General features: G+C 52.6%; 4 protein-coding genes across 4 annotated transcripts; 2 read left to right on the top strand and 2 right to left on the bottom strand.

Annotated features, from left to right (window-relative positions):
* Window positions 1-478: 478 nt before the first annotated feature.
* Window positions 479-3,063, bottom strand: TRIVIDRAFT_74200 (uncharacterized protein; the record flags this gene model as incomplete). The annotated part of the gene is made up of 4 exons (XM_014102025.1): window positions 479-575; window positions 641-767; window positions 834-2,559; window positions 2,686-3,063. 4 exons carry the CDS (start codon window positions 3,061-3,063, stop codon window positions 479-481), a joined length of 2,328 nt encoding a protein of 775 aa, XP_013957500.1.
* Window positions 3,064-7,460: 4,397 nt separating this feature from the next.
* TRIVIDRAFT_37380 (uncharacterized protein) lies at window positions 7,461-8,636 on the top strand (the record flags this gene model as incomplete). The annotated part of the gene is made up of 2 exons (XM_014102026.1): window positions 7,461-7,535; window positions 7,674-8,636. The coding sequence occupies 2 exons, from the start codon at window positions 7,461-7,463 to the stop codon at window positions 8,634-8,636; spliced, it is 1,038 nt and encodes a 345-aa protein (XP_013957501.1).
* Window positions 8,637-10,391: 1,755 nt separating this feature from the next.
* Window positions 10,392-12,518, bottom strand: TRIVIDRAFT_64278 (Hypothetical protein; the record flags this gene model as incomplete). Its single annotated transcript, XM_014102027.1, has 1 exon — window positions 10,392-12,518. One exon carries the CDS (start codon window positions 12,516-12,518, stop codon window positions 10,392-10,394), a length of 2,127 nt encoding a protein of 708 aa, XP_013957502.1.
* Window positions 12,519-15,258: 2,740 nt separating this feature from the next.
* On the top strand, window positions 15,259-17,047 carry TRIVIDRAFT_190296 (uncharacterized protein; the record flags this gene model as incomplete). The annotated part of the gene is made up of 2 exons (XM_014102028.1): window positions 15,259-15,280; window positions 15,510-17,047. The coding sequence occupies 2 exons, from the start codon at window positions 15,259-15,261 to the stop codon at window positions 17,045-17,047; spliced, it is 1,560 nt and encodes a 519-aa protein (XP_013957503.1).
* Window positions 17,048-17,209: the final 162 nt, after the last annotated feature.

Genomic DNA, 17,209 nt, shown 5'->3' on the forward strand with positions numbered 1-17,209 from the left:
CAATGTGTACAACTTCCCTACCCAGTCTCGTATTCCTTCCAGACTGAGCGTCTCTCCCAAAATAATATACCCACAGTTGCTACTCGACTGTGACCTTCACAAAAAGTGCAGACTAGTTTTCCAGCGGGTATCTTTGCCCAATCCTAGCAACATATGAAAGAAAGAGAAAAAGGAGAGACAAAATTCAGCTCAAAACGCCAGACACAGGTTGGTACTAGCAAAGCCCGTGTTTTCTCCTCCATGTCCGATTTTTAGTGGTGTAAAAAAAGAAAAGCGTCCATTCCGCCTGTAAATCCATCTCGCTCTCTGCCCCATTGATTAGTTTGCTTGTCTGTCTCTCATGCGTTGCGACTGAAAACCCAAAAAAACCGTCCAAGGCAAGCTAGGTCCAAATGCTCGAGTAATCCATAAATGAGAATTAAGATGCATAAACCATGTTTTTTTTTTCGTCTCGGTCTGCGTCAAAATTGGCACAGTCTTAATGTTTGATGAGAATGGAGAAGCCGTCCAGCCAGGCGCCACATGTGCCAGCAACACCGCAGATAGAGTAGCCTCGAGGAGGTATCAGAGTGTGTCTGAGTCGAAATGTCAGCGTTACTTCGCCCTGCCCAACCACATCCCTCGGGCTGGAGTGACTTACGCAGAACCACCATGGGCTTTTCCAAACATGGCTGATTTTCTACCAAGGCTGGTCAAGAGCTGAATGCCATCGATCCAAAAGCCGGCCCTCACGACAAAACCACTGAGGTACTCTCCGCGCCGAACGTCTGAGGTGTTGAACGTGTGGTTAGCTTGGAGTTTCTTTCGCTATTTTTGGGTGTTAGCAAACTCACCAAATTCAAATGTGTCGCCTCCCTCCTTGCCCCCCCTCTTGCCAAATAGCTGTGTCGAATTATCGTCATAGACGAATTCCAGTCCATCCAGTGCCGATCCGTGATATACAATAACACGAGACATGACCCGGTCCTGCTTCAGAGCGCTGGTGAAGACAACCTCATGGGGCTCGCTGCCTTGCATCTTTGACTCTCCGAGGCTTTTGCATCGGAAGGCCACTTTGCCACCTGGCAGCTTCACCGACGACTGCTTTGATGCAAATGCTTTGAAGTCATCGATATCCAAAGATCCTCCTCCATGGGACTTGACAGACACCTTTACACGACCCTTTCTCTTTGCTTCTGGCAGGCGTGCCCGCAAGTCTTGTTCGATCATTGTAACTTGCCGCTGGATAGGACTGTTGTTGTCTGGTATATACTCGATCCATGCGCGGCAGACATCGTCACCCTCTCCGTAAATTTCTATAAAAGAAATTCCAGTCTGTGCCACGGCCAAAACGTTACCGCCGTCGATAGCAAAGGCCTGGACGCTTTCGTCGGGATTCGTGGGGGTATCGTTTGGCAGCCTGAATGCAGGATGTGCTCGGAAGCGAAGGCAGTCCAGGCGATGCCAACCGCACTCATCAGCTTGCAAGGCCAGCCCCCCTTTGGACTTGGTTCTGGTGGAATACGCTTCACGAGCCACGAAACTTCGGTTAAGAACAACGTAGTCTCTGAGCATAATCCCTCCTTCCTGGTGGGGGCATCCAAACAAATGGCCAACCTCGTGCAGATGCGCGCCAATGCCAATGTTTGCCGCCTCCCAGGAGCTCCCCGCTTCGTTGCAGTCGTTTGCCACGTACGCAGTGTCAGTCGGCGTGCAATCGGTAAAGGCTGGCACTACCTCCTCGAAGCAGCCGGGATAGCTATGCAGGCTGTGTGACCCGAAGATGCCCAGTTGCAACTCTCCGCTGCCGCCGCCAAGGGCGGCATGGCCACGGATGGTTTTGACATCCTTATCCCAGTGAGCATCCAGCAGAAGAACTGCTACATATTGCTTCTGGCCGGGCAGGGGGTTCAGGTGCTTCTTGACTGCAGCCGAAGCAATGTCGAAGAGAGCATTCTTATCCGTAGCCTTGTCATACTGTTGCGCCTTGTTGAGGTCTTGCAGTTCCGCCACTGTCTTGTCGGACCGGATAATATGAACACGGGCTTCAGATCTCATGATACCACTCTCCCTATCACGGTAGTTGGCAGAGCCAGACGTCCATTCCTCTTCGAATCGAAACGTTCGTCGCCCTAGCTTGTGTCGCCACATCTGCTCCGCAGTAAATGCCTGCCAGAGATAGGCTGCCATTCGAAATTTCTTGACAGCCGTGTCCAGGCCATTGCCTTCCCTTTCAGCACGCGACGGCGTGGCATCAAATATCCCAGGTGAGTCTTTGCCTAGCAGAATGGCGAGCTGCAGCGGAGGTGCGTTTAACGAAGGTACCATGTGGAGAGTGAGATACGAGACATGGATGGGGTTTGAAGACGAGCTGTTGGCCAGTTTCGGGCTAGAGAATTCAATTCTGATCTTGTTGGGGCCAGGTTGTAGATATACAAGAGCTTTGAAGTGAGAATTGCATACAGGCCAGCTGGTTGGTGGAAAGGAGTCATCGAGTTTGCTGACGATGACAGTGCCTTCGAGATGGTTCTGCTCCGTCTCTCCAATTGTACCGTGCAGCAAGAGAACCTTTTGGTATACCTGTCACGAGGGATTAGCATTTTCAACATCATCATAACGCACAATTTGGAGCAATTCAACAACGTCAAGGGTAATCAATGCAAAATTAGGGGACGAGGACTCGAACAAGGGTGTCGCGCGACGTACCCATGCATTTTCCGCAATGTTTTGGACACGAGGAGCATACTGGGAGACAGGCAGGTTGGTCCTCCCGTTGGGCGCAGGAGATCCAAGGCCTGACATGCCCGAGACGCTGTATCGACTGGAATTTCCTCCAGGCACCATCATGGGTCGGTTTTGAGCTTGTGCTGGATACTGGCCAGACGCATTGCTGTCCTTGACCTGTAGATTCAGCGCCGGGTCTGACAGGTGAGAGGGCGGTGTTAACGAGCCGCTTGATGGCGTGGTGTCATTGGTTTCATGGCTCAAAGTACCATCACTGGAAGTGTCGTTGGAGTTTTCGGTCCGGAAGCTTGCTCTTGATCGGCGACGCAAGTCTTTGAGAGAGAGAAACGCTGGGGCCATGATTGCGAATGTGAGGCAAATGTCAAGGCCTAACTAGTTATACACGACAAGGTGATTTTGCTTTCTTGTCGGCAGAGAATGGCTGCTTGCTTGCCTGTTTGCTTGCTTCTCTGCCGCAATCAGAGCAGAGAGAGCTGGGTCCTGGTGAAACGAATGGCAGTCGATGAGCTGTCAAATCTGGGTGATCCGTCTCTCAGCCGCACCGAAAATGAAGGAGTGGCGCTAGGCGTGATTGTTCCAGCTGCATAGACCAAAAACCCACAGCGGCTACAGTTGGTGATTCGCAGAAGTCTCCCAGCGATGAGGGTAATCCGTGATATAGCGAGAGTAAAGCAGATACTACAGTGTAGAGGCGATAAATGCCGGTTCTCAGAGTCGGGGGCTGTGGCTGACGCGAGAGCTGGTGGATGCTGACGCCTGGGGGGCGAGTTCTAGGGTTGAACAGGTTCGAGGCAGCGTCAGGAAAGTCGAAAGCGTAAGGCGGGCTCTAATTATAGGACACCGAGGCAAGATCAGGCCCAGAGATTGCGAGAGAAAGAGAGAGAGCACGAGAGAGAGCACGAGGCAAGGAGGAGAAACCCGGCAACAACTGCAACCTCGACTGGAACAACGAGCGAGCGGACGGTAGGCGCCTTTCTTCTGCTGCCAACCTGCGTGGGTGATTGGCGCTTTGCGAGTGGACAATTGAATGGAGATGCAATGGAAAAGACGGCAAGATCAGCGTTCAGGCCGGACACGCGTCACCAGTCGAATATCTCGAGGGGTGAAGGAGATAGATAAGCGCATGGTCAGGAGAAGCTCCCCTAGACAGCCCGTATTAAAGCCTTCCCGCAGTCACTTATGCCTGCTACGTAGCATGCGGAGCTACCTGTATTCTCTGCAACTCCCGTATCCGCCTGGCTGCAGAACCGGACAGGCCAAAGCGAGCGTCTCGGCCAAATTGGCGGACGAGGTTACAGCCGTAACGATGACGTCGCATTTCATTTGAAGCTTTTGAACCTTTTGACGGGTCTGCGGCTGTGGGGGGACGCCAGAGGGATTGGCCAATTCGCGACGAAAAAGTGCCGTGGCGCTATTTGTGGCTATTTATGTCAAACGAGCGGCCTTGGAGGGTGTGGTGCTGGGCAGATCTTACAGGCGCCATTAGGCCGGTCGCTGCAGGCGGGTGGTCCAATTTGGTTCCTGAAGAAGAAGAAGAAGAAGAAGAAGAAGAGGGTACGAGCGCGAAAGGGGGAAAAGTTGATGGACGATGTAAATTCCATCTCTCGCCTCACCTCATTAGGAGAAAAGTACCAACTAAACGCCAAGACACACAAGTACAACTTCTCCTCCCATAGCAGTACTTACCTATCAGTACACGTACCAACAAAATGTCAAGTTAAATAAAATCCTCCGTACTCATACTACTACATCCTGAGAGAGATCCACGGATTGGCACAGTTCGCAACCCGTTGGCCGCACAAGTGCGTGGCTGTGTGGGCTCATCGGCTCGGCCTACGGCTTCTGGATCCCAACCCCCCGCCCGTGAATCTTCATTCGTTTGTGCCGGTTCTGGAATCTCGAGAAATCGGGGCTTGCGTGCATGTGCCAGGGCAAGGCGGCGGCTTGTAAATGTGCGGAGCAACAAGGCCGTGGCAGCATTGAGCAAGAGGGCTGCAAAATGAAGCCGTCACCAACGGTTCCCTTTGGGGCACTCACTTGGCATCCGAGTTACTACCTAATGTTTGATGACTTAGTTCTCCTTATCCGTGCATCAGCCCGTTGACTAGAGCAGACTGCAGCTCCGGCTCGGGCTTGGCCGAAACGTCGAAACGGAGGCAATCAATAGTACATGTACTATATTCCCAGTAGTGCTCCGTGCAATATGCAGTCAAGTGGATTTTGTTGCAATCGCTCGGAAATCCATGGCGTCATCCAGGCCACGCAGGCAATGCTTGATGCATCCAATACTCGTATATTATGGCTCTCTCATACAAATCATATATGTACTCGTACTCCGAGGTGACATTCAGTCGTAATTCATGCACATCGACGCCGCATTGGGGCAAACGTCTGTCCTCGATCCGGGGCAAACAGCCACCGACAATTAGGATAAATTCTAACGTGTCCAAGTGAAGCTTCACAACACACCTGTCAAGGCTCTTGCTCTGCACTATAGCCTGAAGACAGCACTCCACAACGGCCGTCAAGGTCCCACACCCAGGTCTCCTTGTTCAATCTCTCGTCCCCCTCCCTCTGCCTCCCTCTGCCCTATCACGAACGTGCAATACGAGGCTCGCTAGCACGCGGGTTTTCAGCCTCGGTCCCAGTTTCACTTCGATAGCGGCCAGTGAGCAGTCGCCAGAGGCTGATCGCCGATTGGAGGCGCTAGCTTAAAGTGCCTGCAGAGACAAGATCCACGAAGGCCAAGGTAGCGTGTCGCCTACAGCATAGCGTAGCAACATAGCTCCGTTGAGAGCTCCGTTGAGCGCTAAGCTTCAGGGCACGGCGGCTCTCTGCATTCCTGAGCTCAGGCACGGATCCCGATATCAGAACATCAAGGTTTGGCAGTTGAGGCCCATCATCTCGTCTCATCCCATCTCACATCATCCCATCCCAAATCGTTAAACTCTGTGCCGTGTTTAGAGTTCCCGTCGCAACTAAATCGCCTGAATCAGCCTTGGTCTCGAACTTAGACAGATCTCGATTTTGGCGAGAAACTGTCGCCCTAGCCTCATTGGAGTCTAACGTTTCAACTGGCCACCTCAATCTGGACATCGCACCAGCCCTGCGCTTTTATATTTCTAACGAGAGAGCGGATCAACCAGCCACATTTTATGCAGCCGCATGCAGACGAAGAAGCTGATCCTGGGATCAAGGTTTTTCTCGACAATGTTTTAGACTGATGGATCTGTCCTCTTATCAGCTCAACGGTTTTTTTTTTCTCCCGCCCAAGTTCATGCATATGAGACCAGGCGCCTTGATGACATCAAGATGTACTATTGCTCCATATTGACGGCCAACATCCCAGTAACTACTTACCGTCGAGTTCAAGTTTCGTATCCAGATACAGAGGAAATATCTTTAATTTACTGTACGGAGTAGGTTCCTTGAATATCTGTTACTGTTTCTTCTTTCTCTAGCATTTGCCATTATCACAGCTGTAAAATTTGAGACGCGGGCTGCTGGATAACCACTTCCCAAACTCAAGAGGGGCGTCGCCATGACTACAGTGGATGGTACACTAATACAAAGTACTCGTCACCGAACGCTATATCATTCTTCTCTCGCTTTCCCTGTGTACCTATGCACATCCCGCCACCCTCGTAAAAGTCTCCTTGCTGGCAGCAACAGTGTCAAACTCCGTCTCGTAGTGAAATGTCACAGGGTGTGTTAAAGCCCAGATAGCAAACAGCAAGCACCTCCCGCAAGGCGATCGGCGTTGCCTTTGTTCCTTTTTTCCCCGTGCGGAGAGCAAACAGCCCAGCTGTCGCATGATGCGGGCTGCAAGGGCCAACCAGGAACATGTCAGCGCTCAGCTCATGGCCCCGTCATTGCCCAACGCCCAAATAGAGGAATGCGAGTAATTTAGTCGATGAGCCCGGAGCCTCATGCCAAGAGAGCAGAAGGGATACTCCAAGTAGGTCCATGTATCAGTGAAGAGACAAGAAGAAGACGGAAGGGGGGGCAAAATCCACATGTCTCGAAACTGCAGCAACGGCTGCATCTCCATGCAAGACCCGCCCAGATGGATGTCTCAGTGCAAGATTTTGAGCCAGAAGGGGCATCGAATTGATCCATTGATGGCATTTCCAAATCCGCTGCAGCTGCTCTCAACTCCCTTCGTGAAATAGCTGTCCTCAACCCGGAACCCCCTTTTGACTCCCAAGTCGAGCTGCAGCCAGCCAGCCATCCATCAATCCCCATCACCTGCACATCATCCCATCCAACATTACAGACCGCCCGATGCGCTGGCCGTGCACAACCGCAAAAAAGTCAGCGCCTTGCCCAACGCTCCGTTAGTGCCAGCTTAGCACCTACTGACCGGTTGCCCGCAGCAGCCTAGCCGGCTTTCTAGGGGCCGCCTGTACCGCCGCACTGGTTGGCCAGCCCAAAAAGCCGCTGTTGCTGCCTCCCTCCTCCCCTACGGCCACAGAGCCGCTCGTTTCGCACTCCACAACCTTTCCGTCTTTCACGCACACACACTTTGCCCTCCTCACAGCCTTCATCGCCCTGCACTCCGCCAATTCCTGCCTTCGCCCGCCCCCGGAAATAGAGGAAAAGGAGCATCTGAGGAAGACAAGAAGCTTGTCGGCGTATTGATCATTCGCGAGGGATAATTACAGACGCTGTAGACCTTATCCAGGCCCCTTAAGGCCGCAGTTGCTAGGGGCGTTCTCGCAAATTTTTGGTTCACCATGATGGCCTCGCCTTTGAAGAAGCAGCCGCAGGATGTAGCCGACTGCGTCTTGAAGCGTGCAGAAGTCAGCAAGGTACGCATGCCTCTCTCCGTCCATCACTCCTATATATTTTCTTTGTTGCAGTATCAATGCTGCCGGCGTCAATGACTGGCTTTTTTTTTCTTCCTGCTTCCGAGTCATCCAGTTTCACTAACAGGAGCTTTGACACAGATTGCACGCCGACTCCAGAACCGCCTCGCACTTGCGCAATTCAAGACCAAACATGGCTGGGAAGACCTCACGCTCGACATCATCGAACCCAAGGTGGAGGAGGAGATCCGACGCAAGCGTCTCTACGAGGGCGATGTTCTCTCCGACTCTTCGTCCAGTGCATCCGACCTGCCGTACCCGACCAAGACTCTGATGAGCTCTCCCCTCAAGGCACCCTTGTTCTCCGATGCTGTCGGCTCAAGCAATGGCAGCTCCGGGCATCGCAAACGTACCTACTTTGCCTCGTTTGACAACAACGCCTCGAGTCCGACCAAGCGCTTCCGCGGCTCCCCTACAACACACAAGTCCTTTGGCGGCCATGCTCTATGGAAGGACGGGCACCAGCTCACACACTCGTCTCCCATGAAGCCCCGCCGGCAGCAACACTTCACCACCTCGGCCGGACCGGATGTTTCTTTCTTCCAGCAGCGGCGAATGACCAACGAGCTGAATGCTCACCCGAATTTCACCGCCCCAGATGAGGACGATGACGATCTTTTGCCTGCACACTCGTTTGCTGCCAACATTCGGTCTTCTCCGCCTCGCACGCCGCCAATGCAGTCCCGGACCTTGAGGAAGAGGGGAGACGGTGCCCAGGGGGGCCAAGAGGGAGCAGATCTTCTGCTGTACTTGGCAGCATCGCCCTCGCCAGCGGTCAAGCCTAACAGGGCTCGCATGGAGCGGCCGTCGACGCCACCCCCCAAGAACAGCAAGCTGGATCTGCCCTCGGCCATGATGACGACGCCCGGAGGAGGCAATCCTTTCCCCAACACCCCTGGACAAGGCTTCGACTTTGCCGACTTTGTCAACATCACCCCAAGCCCAGCTCAAAAAGTCTGGAAGACACCAAATCCCCTCACAGGCGCCCGCACTCCCCGCAGCGTGGCCAGGAAGCGCCTTACGTTTGATGAGCCTCGACCATGATGAAACCAACGAAGCATACCCTCCTAATCTGTGATTGGCATCCCGTAATGCCTCACTGTCCCTACCTATTTGCTTCCTGTACATGATACCATGACACTGTATGCCGTACTGTACGCGGCCTTATTGCTTTTATTACCACCCTATATCCTGTTTTATGTTTCTGTCCATTTTATCTATTCACGTTTTACCCCTAGTTTGTTGGCCGACCCAAGAGCTAATCTCTTGTTTGGATGTCTGGCCTTTGGCGTTTTGTTTGTTCTTTGAATTAGACGGTCCGCACCGTTGACACATGGGCAGAAAATCGACCGTTGGGGACAGCTGATCCTCTCAAAATTGAACGGTCATGAGGAGGGCATGGAGCCGAGCTGCTGTCTTTGGAAGAGAGATTTATTTGTTTATTTTGTTGTTTTCCCTCTCTGGCGGTGTACAGCAGGTGGACTTGGCGGACGCTGGTATGAATGGGATGGTTGGATGATTACCCCCCCTGGTAGAAACCAGGCTGGCCTTTGTTTTGGCCCAAATGAATGTGATAGTAGTTAGTCGCGTCAATGACAAAAATGATTCTCCCCGTATTTACTCTTTCTGCGCAATGTTGACTCTTTGTGGTTGGATGAATGTTCTTAGTGTGTTGGTGGCTGCTGCTTTTAATTAACGGCCCCCAATCTCGAGGTGCATTTCGTGCGCACACAGACGCGGTTTCGACCAGCCTTTAACGCGCCTCTAGGCCGAATTGGATTGCTTCCGGACGCGACTTTTGGTCTGGAAAAAAAAAAGAGAGAGAGCTCCCGCGTCTTGGTCGCGTTGCACGGAAAGGGTTAATTTACAGCTTTGGGTTTCTCGCGGATGTGATTGGATGATGGGCTTGTCGTGTGGCGCATTAGCTGCGGCGGGAAAGATCCAATCGCAGATGAGGATGTGACGCAAGATTTGGAGCTACTACATGAGGTACTAAATTACGGGAGTACAGAGTTTCTGTCTAGGCTTTTGGGGAGTTTGTGTTGGAATGGGAGGGGGATTGAGATTGCGCTGTGTTGGGCTGAGCGTGGCTTTTGCTTTGTTCTTTGCTTTTTTTTTTCTGGGAGGAGGAGATGTTGGTCGTAATTAAAGGAGGACAGCTTTTGCTCTGCGGTTGTAAAGCGGCTTACCCTACAGCACAGCATATTGGTAGTGGTAAATTTGGCGTGCCGAAAATACTGTACCTCTGCTCTCACCACTCACCAAACTCGCCCAAGAAACACCAGCCCGCGAAGCTTTCGTCAATCGATACATCTTGCATGCGTCAAGTCTCTTGACATATCCCTTTACAGAAGCGTACTCGGTCGGCATTGGACGCTCCTGCGGCGCGCGAGAGGTACTTTTAACGCAGAATGACGCAGAGGGGGCTGCAAGCACTTTAGCCCGCATCCCCCTCCCCACTGGCCGGAGGCTTCTGTAGGTGAGAATCATTCGATGAAAGAGACAGAGAGCTAGTGATGGCTGGGACTGTGGAGCCAGACTTTTGATTGACGTCTTGTCTATATATCATCCATTGTGGGTATATGTCATACATGGTACAAAGTATATACAGCTACTGCTCTACTACTACTACCACTTCGTACAGGGTCTCTACGACTCCCGAGTGTCTACCTTAGTGCACTGAGACCTGCTGGTGAGAAGACAAACACTACCGAGTAGAAGAGACCCGTTTTTCATTTTTTAAATTCCATTTATATCCCAAGCTTCCTCCTGCGTTTGTCATACACCGCAAAGATGGTTTCATGAAATAGTAGGGCTATCTCGCCTGCCCGATGGGCCACCAGAACCAACATCTCCGCCAGCGGTCCAATCGCCGAGACTGGAACCACTCATATACTTGGACGTATAGCTGTCACGGGGGTTCTGTTGGCCCTGGCTGCTATACACGGAACTACTCCTGCTGGGAGTTCCGTTTGGTGGTGGAGCAAGGCGGCTCTCTAGCTCCAAGTCAAATGGATCAGACCGGAATTTATCGCGGCGCTGAATGAAAGAATCGTTGCTTTGTAATGACTCTCTGTGCACAGAGTGCGGCCGAGGGGGAACTGTCGGGGCGTGGAAGCTTCGAATCCCACCCAATGACCGGCCCCTCGACCGGCGAGTCGAAGCAGAAACAGGCGGAGGCAAGACCATGTTATCATCGCTGAATGGATTTGATAGTACCGAGCTGGAAGGCGGCGGCACTGTGCCCGACATCAAAGCATTGGCATCCGAGAATGGGTTAAACCGCCTGCCGAAATCGAAGCTTAGGCCAGGTCCTAGTTTATGTCCCTTGGGTTTTCTCCCAGCTGCGGCTGGATTTTGGGCTCCCCCGGTTCGCATCGGCGCAACGTTTCTAGGTTGGGCGGCGTCCGCTTCAAGGAATTGAGAATTTCCTCTATTCATATTGACGTTGCGTGGTGCAAATTTCTCACCAATGTTCTTCTTGACAGCATTTATTGTGGTTGAAACCCCCAATCTTTGTGCCATTGGTTTGGAAGAATCCTTCTCGGTATAGGCCTTGCTGGACACCCTTCTTTCTCCCGCGATCTTTTTCCTCCAGAACCACAGCAAGATAACAATAACTGCGGCAGCGGCAATGCCTCCGACGGTGCCACCGACAATGGCGCCGGTTGATGGGCGTGAGCTCGAGCCAACCGGGTCGGCCACCGGCTGCCCAGTAGCCTGGCTACCTGGTAGACCACTTTCTTGAAAGTCGCCAGGTAATGTGTTGATACCCGTGGGAAACGCTGCAAAGCTCCCAGTAGAACTCGGGGCAATATCTGTAACTGTGTTGGAAGGTATTTCGCTTAGTATAGAGTCGCTAAGCGGCATAGTTGGTGTAGAAGCCGGCGGGAGGGAGCTTGTAGACGTAGGCACGGATAAAGCTCCAGCATCCGATGTAGAAGATGAAATGGAGGTCGGTGTTGAAATCGGTGTTGAAGCTGGTGTTGAAGCTGGTGTTGAGATGGGCGTATTTGAAACACCAGCACCTTGGGGGGCTGAGATGGCCGGATTTGCTGGCTGACTTGCGACGACTTGGGATTGCCCCTGAGTTGATGATATGTTGTTCGCCTGTATTGATACTGTAGATGAAGGTAAAACAGCCGAAGATGAAGCCGAAGATTCGGGAGGGGGGGCGACAGCGGCAGCACTGAAAACTTGTGGTCCTTGGACTGACTCATCCGTGGGCTGGGCTACTGACGATTGAACTTGAGAGGGAGTGGTTGATGACGATTTTGACGACGTAGGGGATGGGGATTCCTTTCCAATTTCGGTCCCAGATGCCGGAGAAACTCGAGCAGGAGAGGATTGAAACGCCGCTGCCTGAATCTGGGTTTGCGATGATATCGTGATAGTAGAAGTTGTTTGGCTAGATGGTGCGGCCGTGGGAACCGCGCCTGTCGAAACTGTGGTCACTGTGGAAATTTGGGGAAAGAATTTTGGTGTTGAAGAGGACAGTTGCGTGGATATTGATGGCGTGGGTATTGATGAGGTCGTTGGTAGGATGGAAGTCGGCGAAATCAATGATGTTTGACTGCTGTCGCTGGATGCCGTAGGAAACGCAATGATTGGAGTCTCGCCATCAGCTGTCAAACTTGCACCTTGAGCAGAAGTAATTGGGGAATTCCCAACAGTTTCTTCTGCCTTCAAATCCGAAGCTGTAGTGCTGGGCGTTTGCGTAGTTGCGCTCTGCGCGGTGCTAGGGGCCACATCGAGAGCAACATCGTCCGATGAGCCTTTTGTTGGCTCGCTGGAAATAATACTGGAAGAAGATAGCGGAGGGATGTCTGAGGGCTTGTTGATGGTAGAACTGGTGTTGAGAAAAGTAGTTGATGTAGGCAACTGGGTATCGATGGATGCCGAAGAGCCACTCAAAAGGCTTGACATTGCGGTAAGCAATTGGCTTGCGAGACCAGCCGCAGCGAAGCCGAAAGAATAGAGGTTAAGGGAATATCATGTACGGAAAGAAGAAGAAAAATCGTGTGAGTTGACTAACACCCCCTACAAAGCAAATAATAGGGAGAAAGCATAGCTGGCAATCACAAGTGCACAATGGACTAGCCAACCGCCACTAGACAAAGAAAGAGTAGGTATGAAAGAGTGATGGGAAGAAGATTACACTTGGGCCAGTGACAGAGGAATGTTTAAAGAAGGTTAGAGGTGTGATGTCCAGGAGGCACGAGAACAAGGTCAGAGGAGAGTTGGACGGCAACGTTGTGCGCCTTTACTGACGGCCCTTTGTAGCATCTTTTCGGCGGTACCACCTAAGATTGGCAGCGCATGGGGCCACAGAAACAGAGCCCTGCTTAGCTCCTGCAAGGCAACGAAACACATTGCATCGCGCTGTGAAATGCGAGAGTTGCGCCGACACGATCTTGCGTTGGGAGGCGGCGCTCCGTATCAGGGGCTGAGACCCCCAGTTCTGCGACACATCTGAAGCATCATGACATGCTAGATGGGGGCGCGGAGTGCCGCTTTTGAACTAGCCTTGGGAAGAGGGGGGAACGGTTTAGGAGATGGCTAGTATCATGAGTTGAGAAAAAGGAAGTCATGGAGGCAAAAAGGAAAAAGTCGCGAGGGGATAAAGGCTAAAGCCAGAGGGGATGGTGTTCGTTTCGATGCGATCAACAGTAGAGCTTTATGCCGTCGAGATAGAAATAGAATTGTGGCTGCGGAGGTCGGCGTACGAATATTCGGTCATCAACGCTCATGTACTGTGGCACAGAAACTGAGATGTCAGCCTGGTGCTTGTTATTTAGGCTGATGTGAGAGTACCCAAACTGAAGTACCAGCTATTGTCACGCGTACATGAGGTTATTCGTACCTCTCCTCGTAAGTGATATTTCCATCCTTCCCTCTGAGAACCTCGAGTATAGCCGTTGAGCTTCGCAAGAGAAATGGAGTGACTATGAAGCCATTCGTCAGTCCATCGAGCGAATACCTCCCCAATTAGGCGCCCGTTGCTGGTCTGGCCAGCGCTAAGGGCCTAGGAGAAAAGCAGGGCGGCAGGGATGGTTTGTTTGATTGGCACGAGCCGATGTTCTGAGTCGTTGATGCGTTCGAACAGGACTCGTCTGGCCCAGTCAATGCTCCATCGGCACGAAGTCCGAGAATGCAAAGCCTGGCGCAGCATCGGCCGTACGCGCGAGATGTTGTGTGCTTGCGTTTAAACCTGTTGGCAGTGTTTTATCAGTTTCGTAGTGCACGTCAGAGAGAGGGCCGTGCAGTTAGCTCCAGTCTCAGACTTACCCCATCAACCCATATATTGGGCTTCCGAGGATATAGGAATACATAGGTGGCGATGTATGATACCTTCAGGCTCGTTGGATAGGACTGGAGACAGAGAGAGACCGGAGGTTGTAGCATTGATTTCCCGAGGCATTCACTTGCCTTGGCATCATGGAATGAGGAGTAGGCTCCACGATGAAAGCAGTGACGTTCAAGACGACGGCGAGCGAAGCAAAACACTCTAATTGAGCTTCTGTAGTATGCATAAACCCTTTGTAACAGGACCGAAACTTGAGCATCTGCTAGTGAGGAATCATGGATGCTGTTGCGCTTTTTACCTTGTGCTCTTAGATAATCCCGCGCCGGAAGACATTCGGACTTGGGACGGCCGTTTTATCACGAGACTATTACTGCGCATTCAGAACAAGGTAAGAGCGATTGTGATCAGACCTTCCAACGTAAAGTAAAGTACCCCTAGAGATCAACTCGCCCACGGCAGGTACGCTATGGTAGCGGAAGACGGAAAGCCGACACTCCGAACAACCACAGCTCTCTTTTTGCACGCCCAGATGGAATGATGGACCAAAAAGAGAGATGAGACTACCATCTCTGATTATTGGCTATTCAAAGCTCCCTACTACTACTAGTAGCATTACTAGGTGTTTTGCCTGTTTTGCCGGTCGAGGTGGGGGAGCTGTTAGCAGGCTTATGTACTTGGGGACAGCTAGGACTCGCACTAACCGCCTCCTCTGCGCCATGCCCCTGGATCGATCACCACAGCTGTCTGGTCCCTTTTGGGGTTGGGATTCTCGACCCCATCTATGCAACGCAACAGTCCAGTCTGCAGTACGAGCACGGAGCACGGCAGCCGGCTGTTGGTTGACCCGCCGTCTGCTGCTCAGTTGAAGACGCTCGCCGCAAGTTGCGTCGTTTCTTCGACAGTCCTGTCCTCCGTGTCCGCCTCCGCCTCCGCCCCGGCTCGGCCTTTGCCAGCATCTGCTGTCTTCTTCTAACACGCGCGCAGAGAGGCCATCTCCGAGCCCATTCCCGAACTGCGTTTGCCCCCTTGTGGACGAGAGAGAATCGGCGCTTGATGGTCGCCCTGGCCCGCACTCGCATCCGCACCCGCGCCCGCGCCCGCGTCCGTACGCCTGGCATCTCCGAAGCTCCATCACTCCGGCCACTTCGTTCCTCGTGGTCGCCGCCGAAACGGACGGCACCGTCTTTGCTCCAGATCCGCCCGTCTAGCCCAGCCCAGGTGACGGCGTGTTAATCCCCTGCCCCTCTTCTGGGTACGAGCCTGGGCTTACGGTTGCGGCGCCGGCTCGATCTGACTTTACCCACTATCTATCTGCCTATCACTCACACTCTATCGTGTCCTCATCAAGGGCTGTCAATCATGTTTGGATCCTTTGGCCTGGGTATGTCTTCTTCAACCCCCCCCCTCCTCCTTATCCCACCTCGCGATTCCTTTCCGTTGGGAACATGGCACGCGACCAGCTCCTCTCCTTGTCTCCTTCCTTGCACCATCCACACCAGACTTGGCTTGTGATATCCCCTGCCTTCACGCCTTGTGTCTGATTCCTGCATGCCCCTTGTTCTTTTGACTGCAGTGTTCTGTACTCTACGCATTGTCTAAACGGCAACTAGCAAACCTGCCACCGAAGGTCAAGGTAGCCCCCGAAGACATCCCGCCTCCAACGCCTATCTGTCTTCCTCGCTACCAGCCTTTCGTCCAGGATGACGTTCCAGTCGATCCTCAGCACGCCCTATCTAACTTACTCAAGTGCACGGGCCGGATTTCTGCTGCTTCGGGAGCAATTGGCCTCTCTGCCATTGGATTTGATTTGAAACTGGACGTCCAAGTAGAGGAACTCATCCCCGATCTGTCCTTTCTCCCTGACTTTAAGAGGTGGGACCAGCTCACGCTTGAGGAGGCTCGAGAGCAGAACCAGGCGGAGCGTCGACCTATAAGAAATGGCAACTCTTCTCCTGGATGCCTCGTTTACGTAGAGCGTCGTAGGGAGCTCTCGAACGCAAATGAAGATGCATTTCGTACCGTCCGTCGCCTCGCACCTCCCAAGGGGAGACAGCAAGCTCGCCTTGGCAACGCCTATGAGTTCTTTCGCTGCCTTGAGTTCTTCACCATGTATTGGGAAGACCCAAGTCAGCCCCCTTCTCTCCCGCCCTCTCCCGAATTGGCACCGACAGAGAATGGAGAAGCCCCTGCTGCCGAGGAACCGCTACGACCCCAGGTAGCACGGACATCAGATGGTGGCTCAATGCCTCCAGAATATCGCCAGAATCTTATTTCAGCCTTTGTTAAGCTTGTCGCGTACGACTTTGGCTGTAACGTTTCCATGTCACGTCTCGAACCAAGACTACACATGAGCTCTCCAGAAGACCATCCAAGCCCGCGCAAGTCATACAGCCCCTCCAATTGCCACTTTCTATTTCAGAGCCCAACTACACGAGAAGCAGCCCGTGCCGGTCTTGTGTATGGCCCTCTTGGGGCGGTGAGTACGCGCCCGGGTATTAATTTTACAACGCCGGACATCGAAACTGCGCAATCTACCGACCTTGCCCGGGAAGTATTGGCGGCGCTTATCACGGCCCAGCATAGGGCTCGTGAGGGCAAGGTTGAAACGCGATTTGGCGAGAACCAGTGGTGGACTTCTAAACCAAGATGGGGTGGTGGTACTGGAGGCCCCATTGGGCGAGAAATCGACGCGGATTCGCCTCTCGGGGACAAGGATGCTGCGCCTACCGACTCAGAGAAAGCGGCTCGGCCTGCTGCCAAAAGGGCCCGAAAGACCATGTCCATATATGACGCTTATCGAATGGTGCGCCCACCCGCTTTTACTTGGGACAAGAAGGCTCGCTACGAAGCAGTTGGCAGGCAGAAGGGCGCCGATTATGACGATGTTTTCGTCATTAGCTCCATTTTTCACCATATATCCATTCTCCGAGTGCGAGTGCCCGACCGTCTGCTAGAGGTACTTGGCGGCTCTCCTGAGCCGGATGTAACACAGCGCAGCTGGGGCAGAGTACAAGGATGGAGAAGCCAGTGGTTCGACCTGTTTGATACAGAGCAGCGACTTGCTGCCATGCAAATGATTTGGGCCGTGATGGCTTATCAGATGAGAAAAGAGCCAGAAGAGGAAGATGCTACAATGGCTGACAATTGAACGTTGGTGGGTCTTTTGCGAAGAAAGAAAACCTCGACGATAGAGGGCGGAAGATATAAAGAAGCACATAAAGCCAGAGCTGTCGATACGCGAGCAGAGTTTTCTAGGATACATCCAAGATACAGCAGGCTTTTGCGTTGAGGAAAGCTAAGGTTAGATAAT

The sequence above is a fragment of the Trichoderma virens genome, assembly GCF_000170995.1.
Source record: "Trichoderma virens Gv29-8 chromosome Unknown TRIVIscaffold_5, whole genome shotgun sequence".
Lineage (NCBI taxonomy): Eukaryota > Fungi > Ascomycota > Sordariomycetes > Hypocreales > Hypocreaceae > Trichoderma > Trichoderma virens.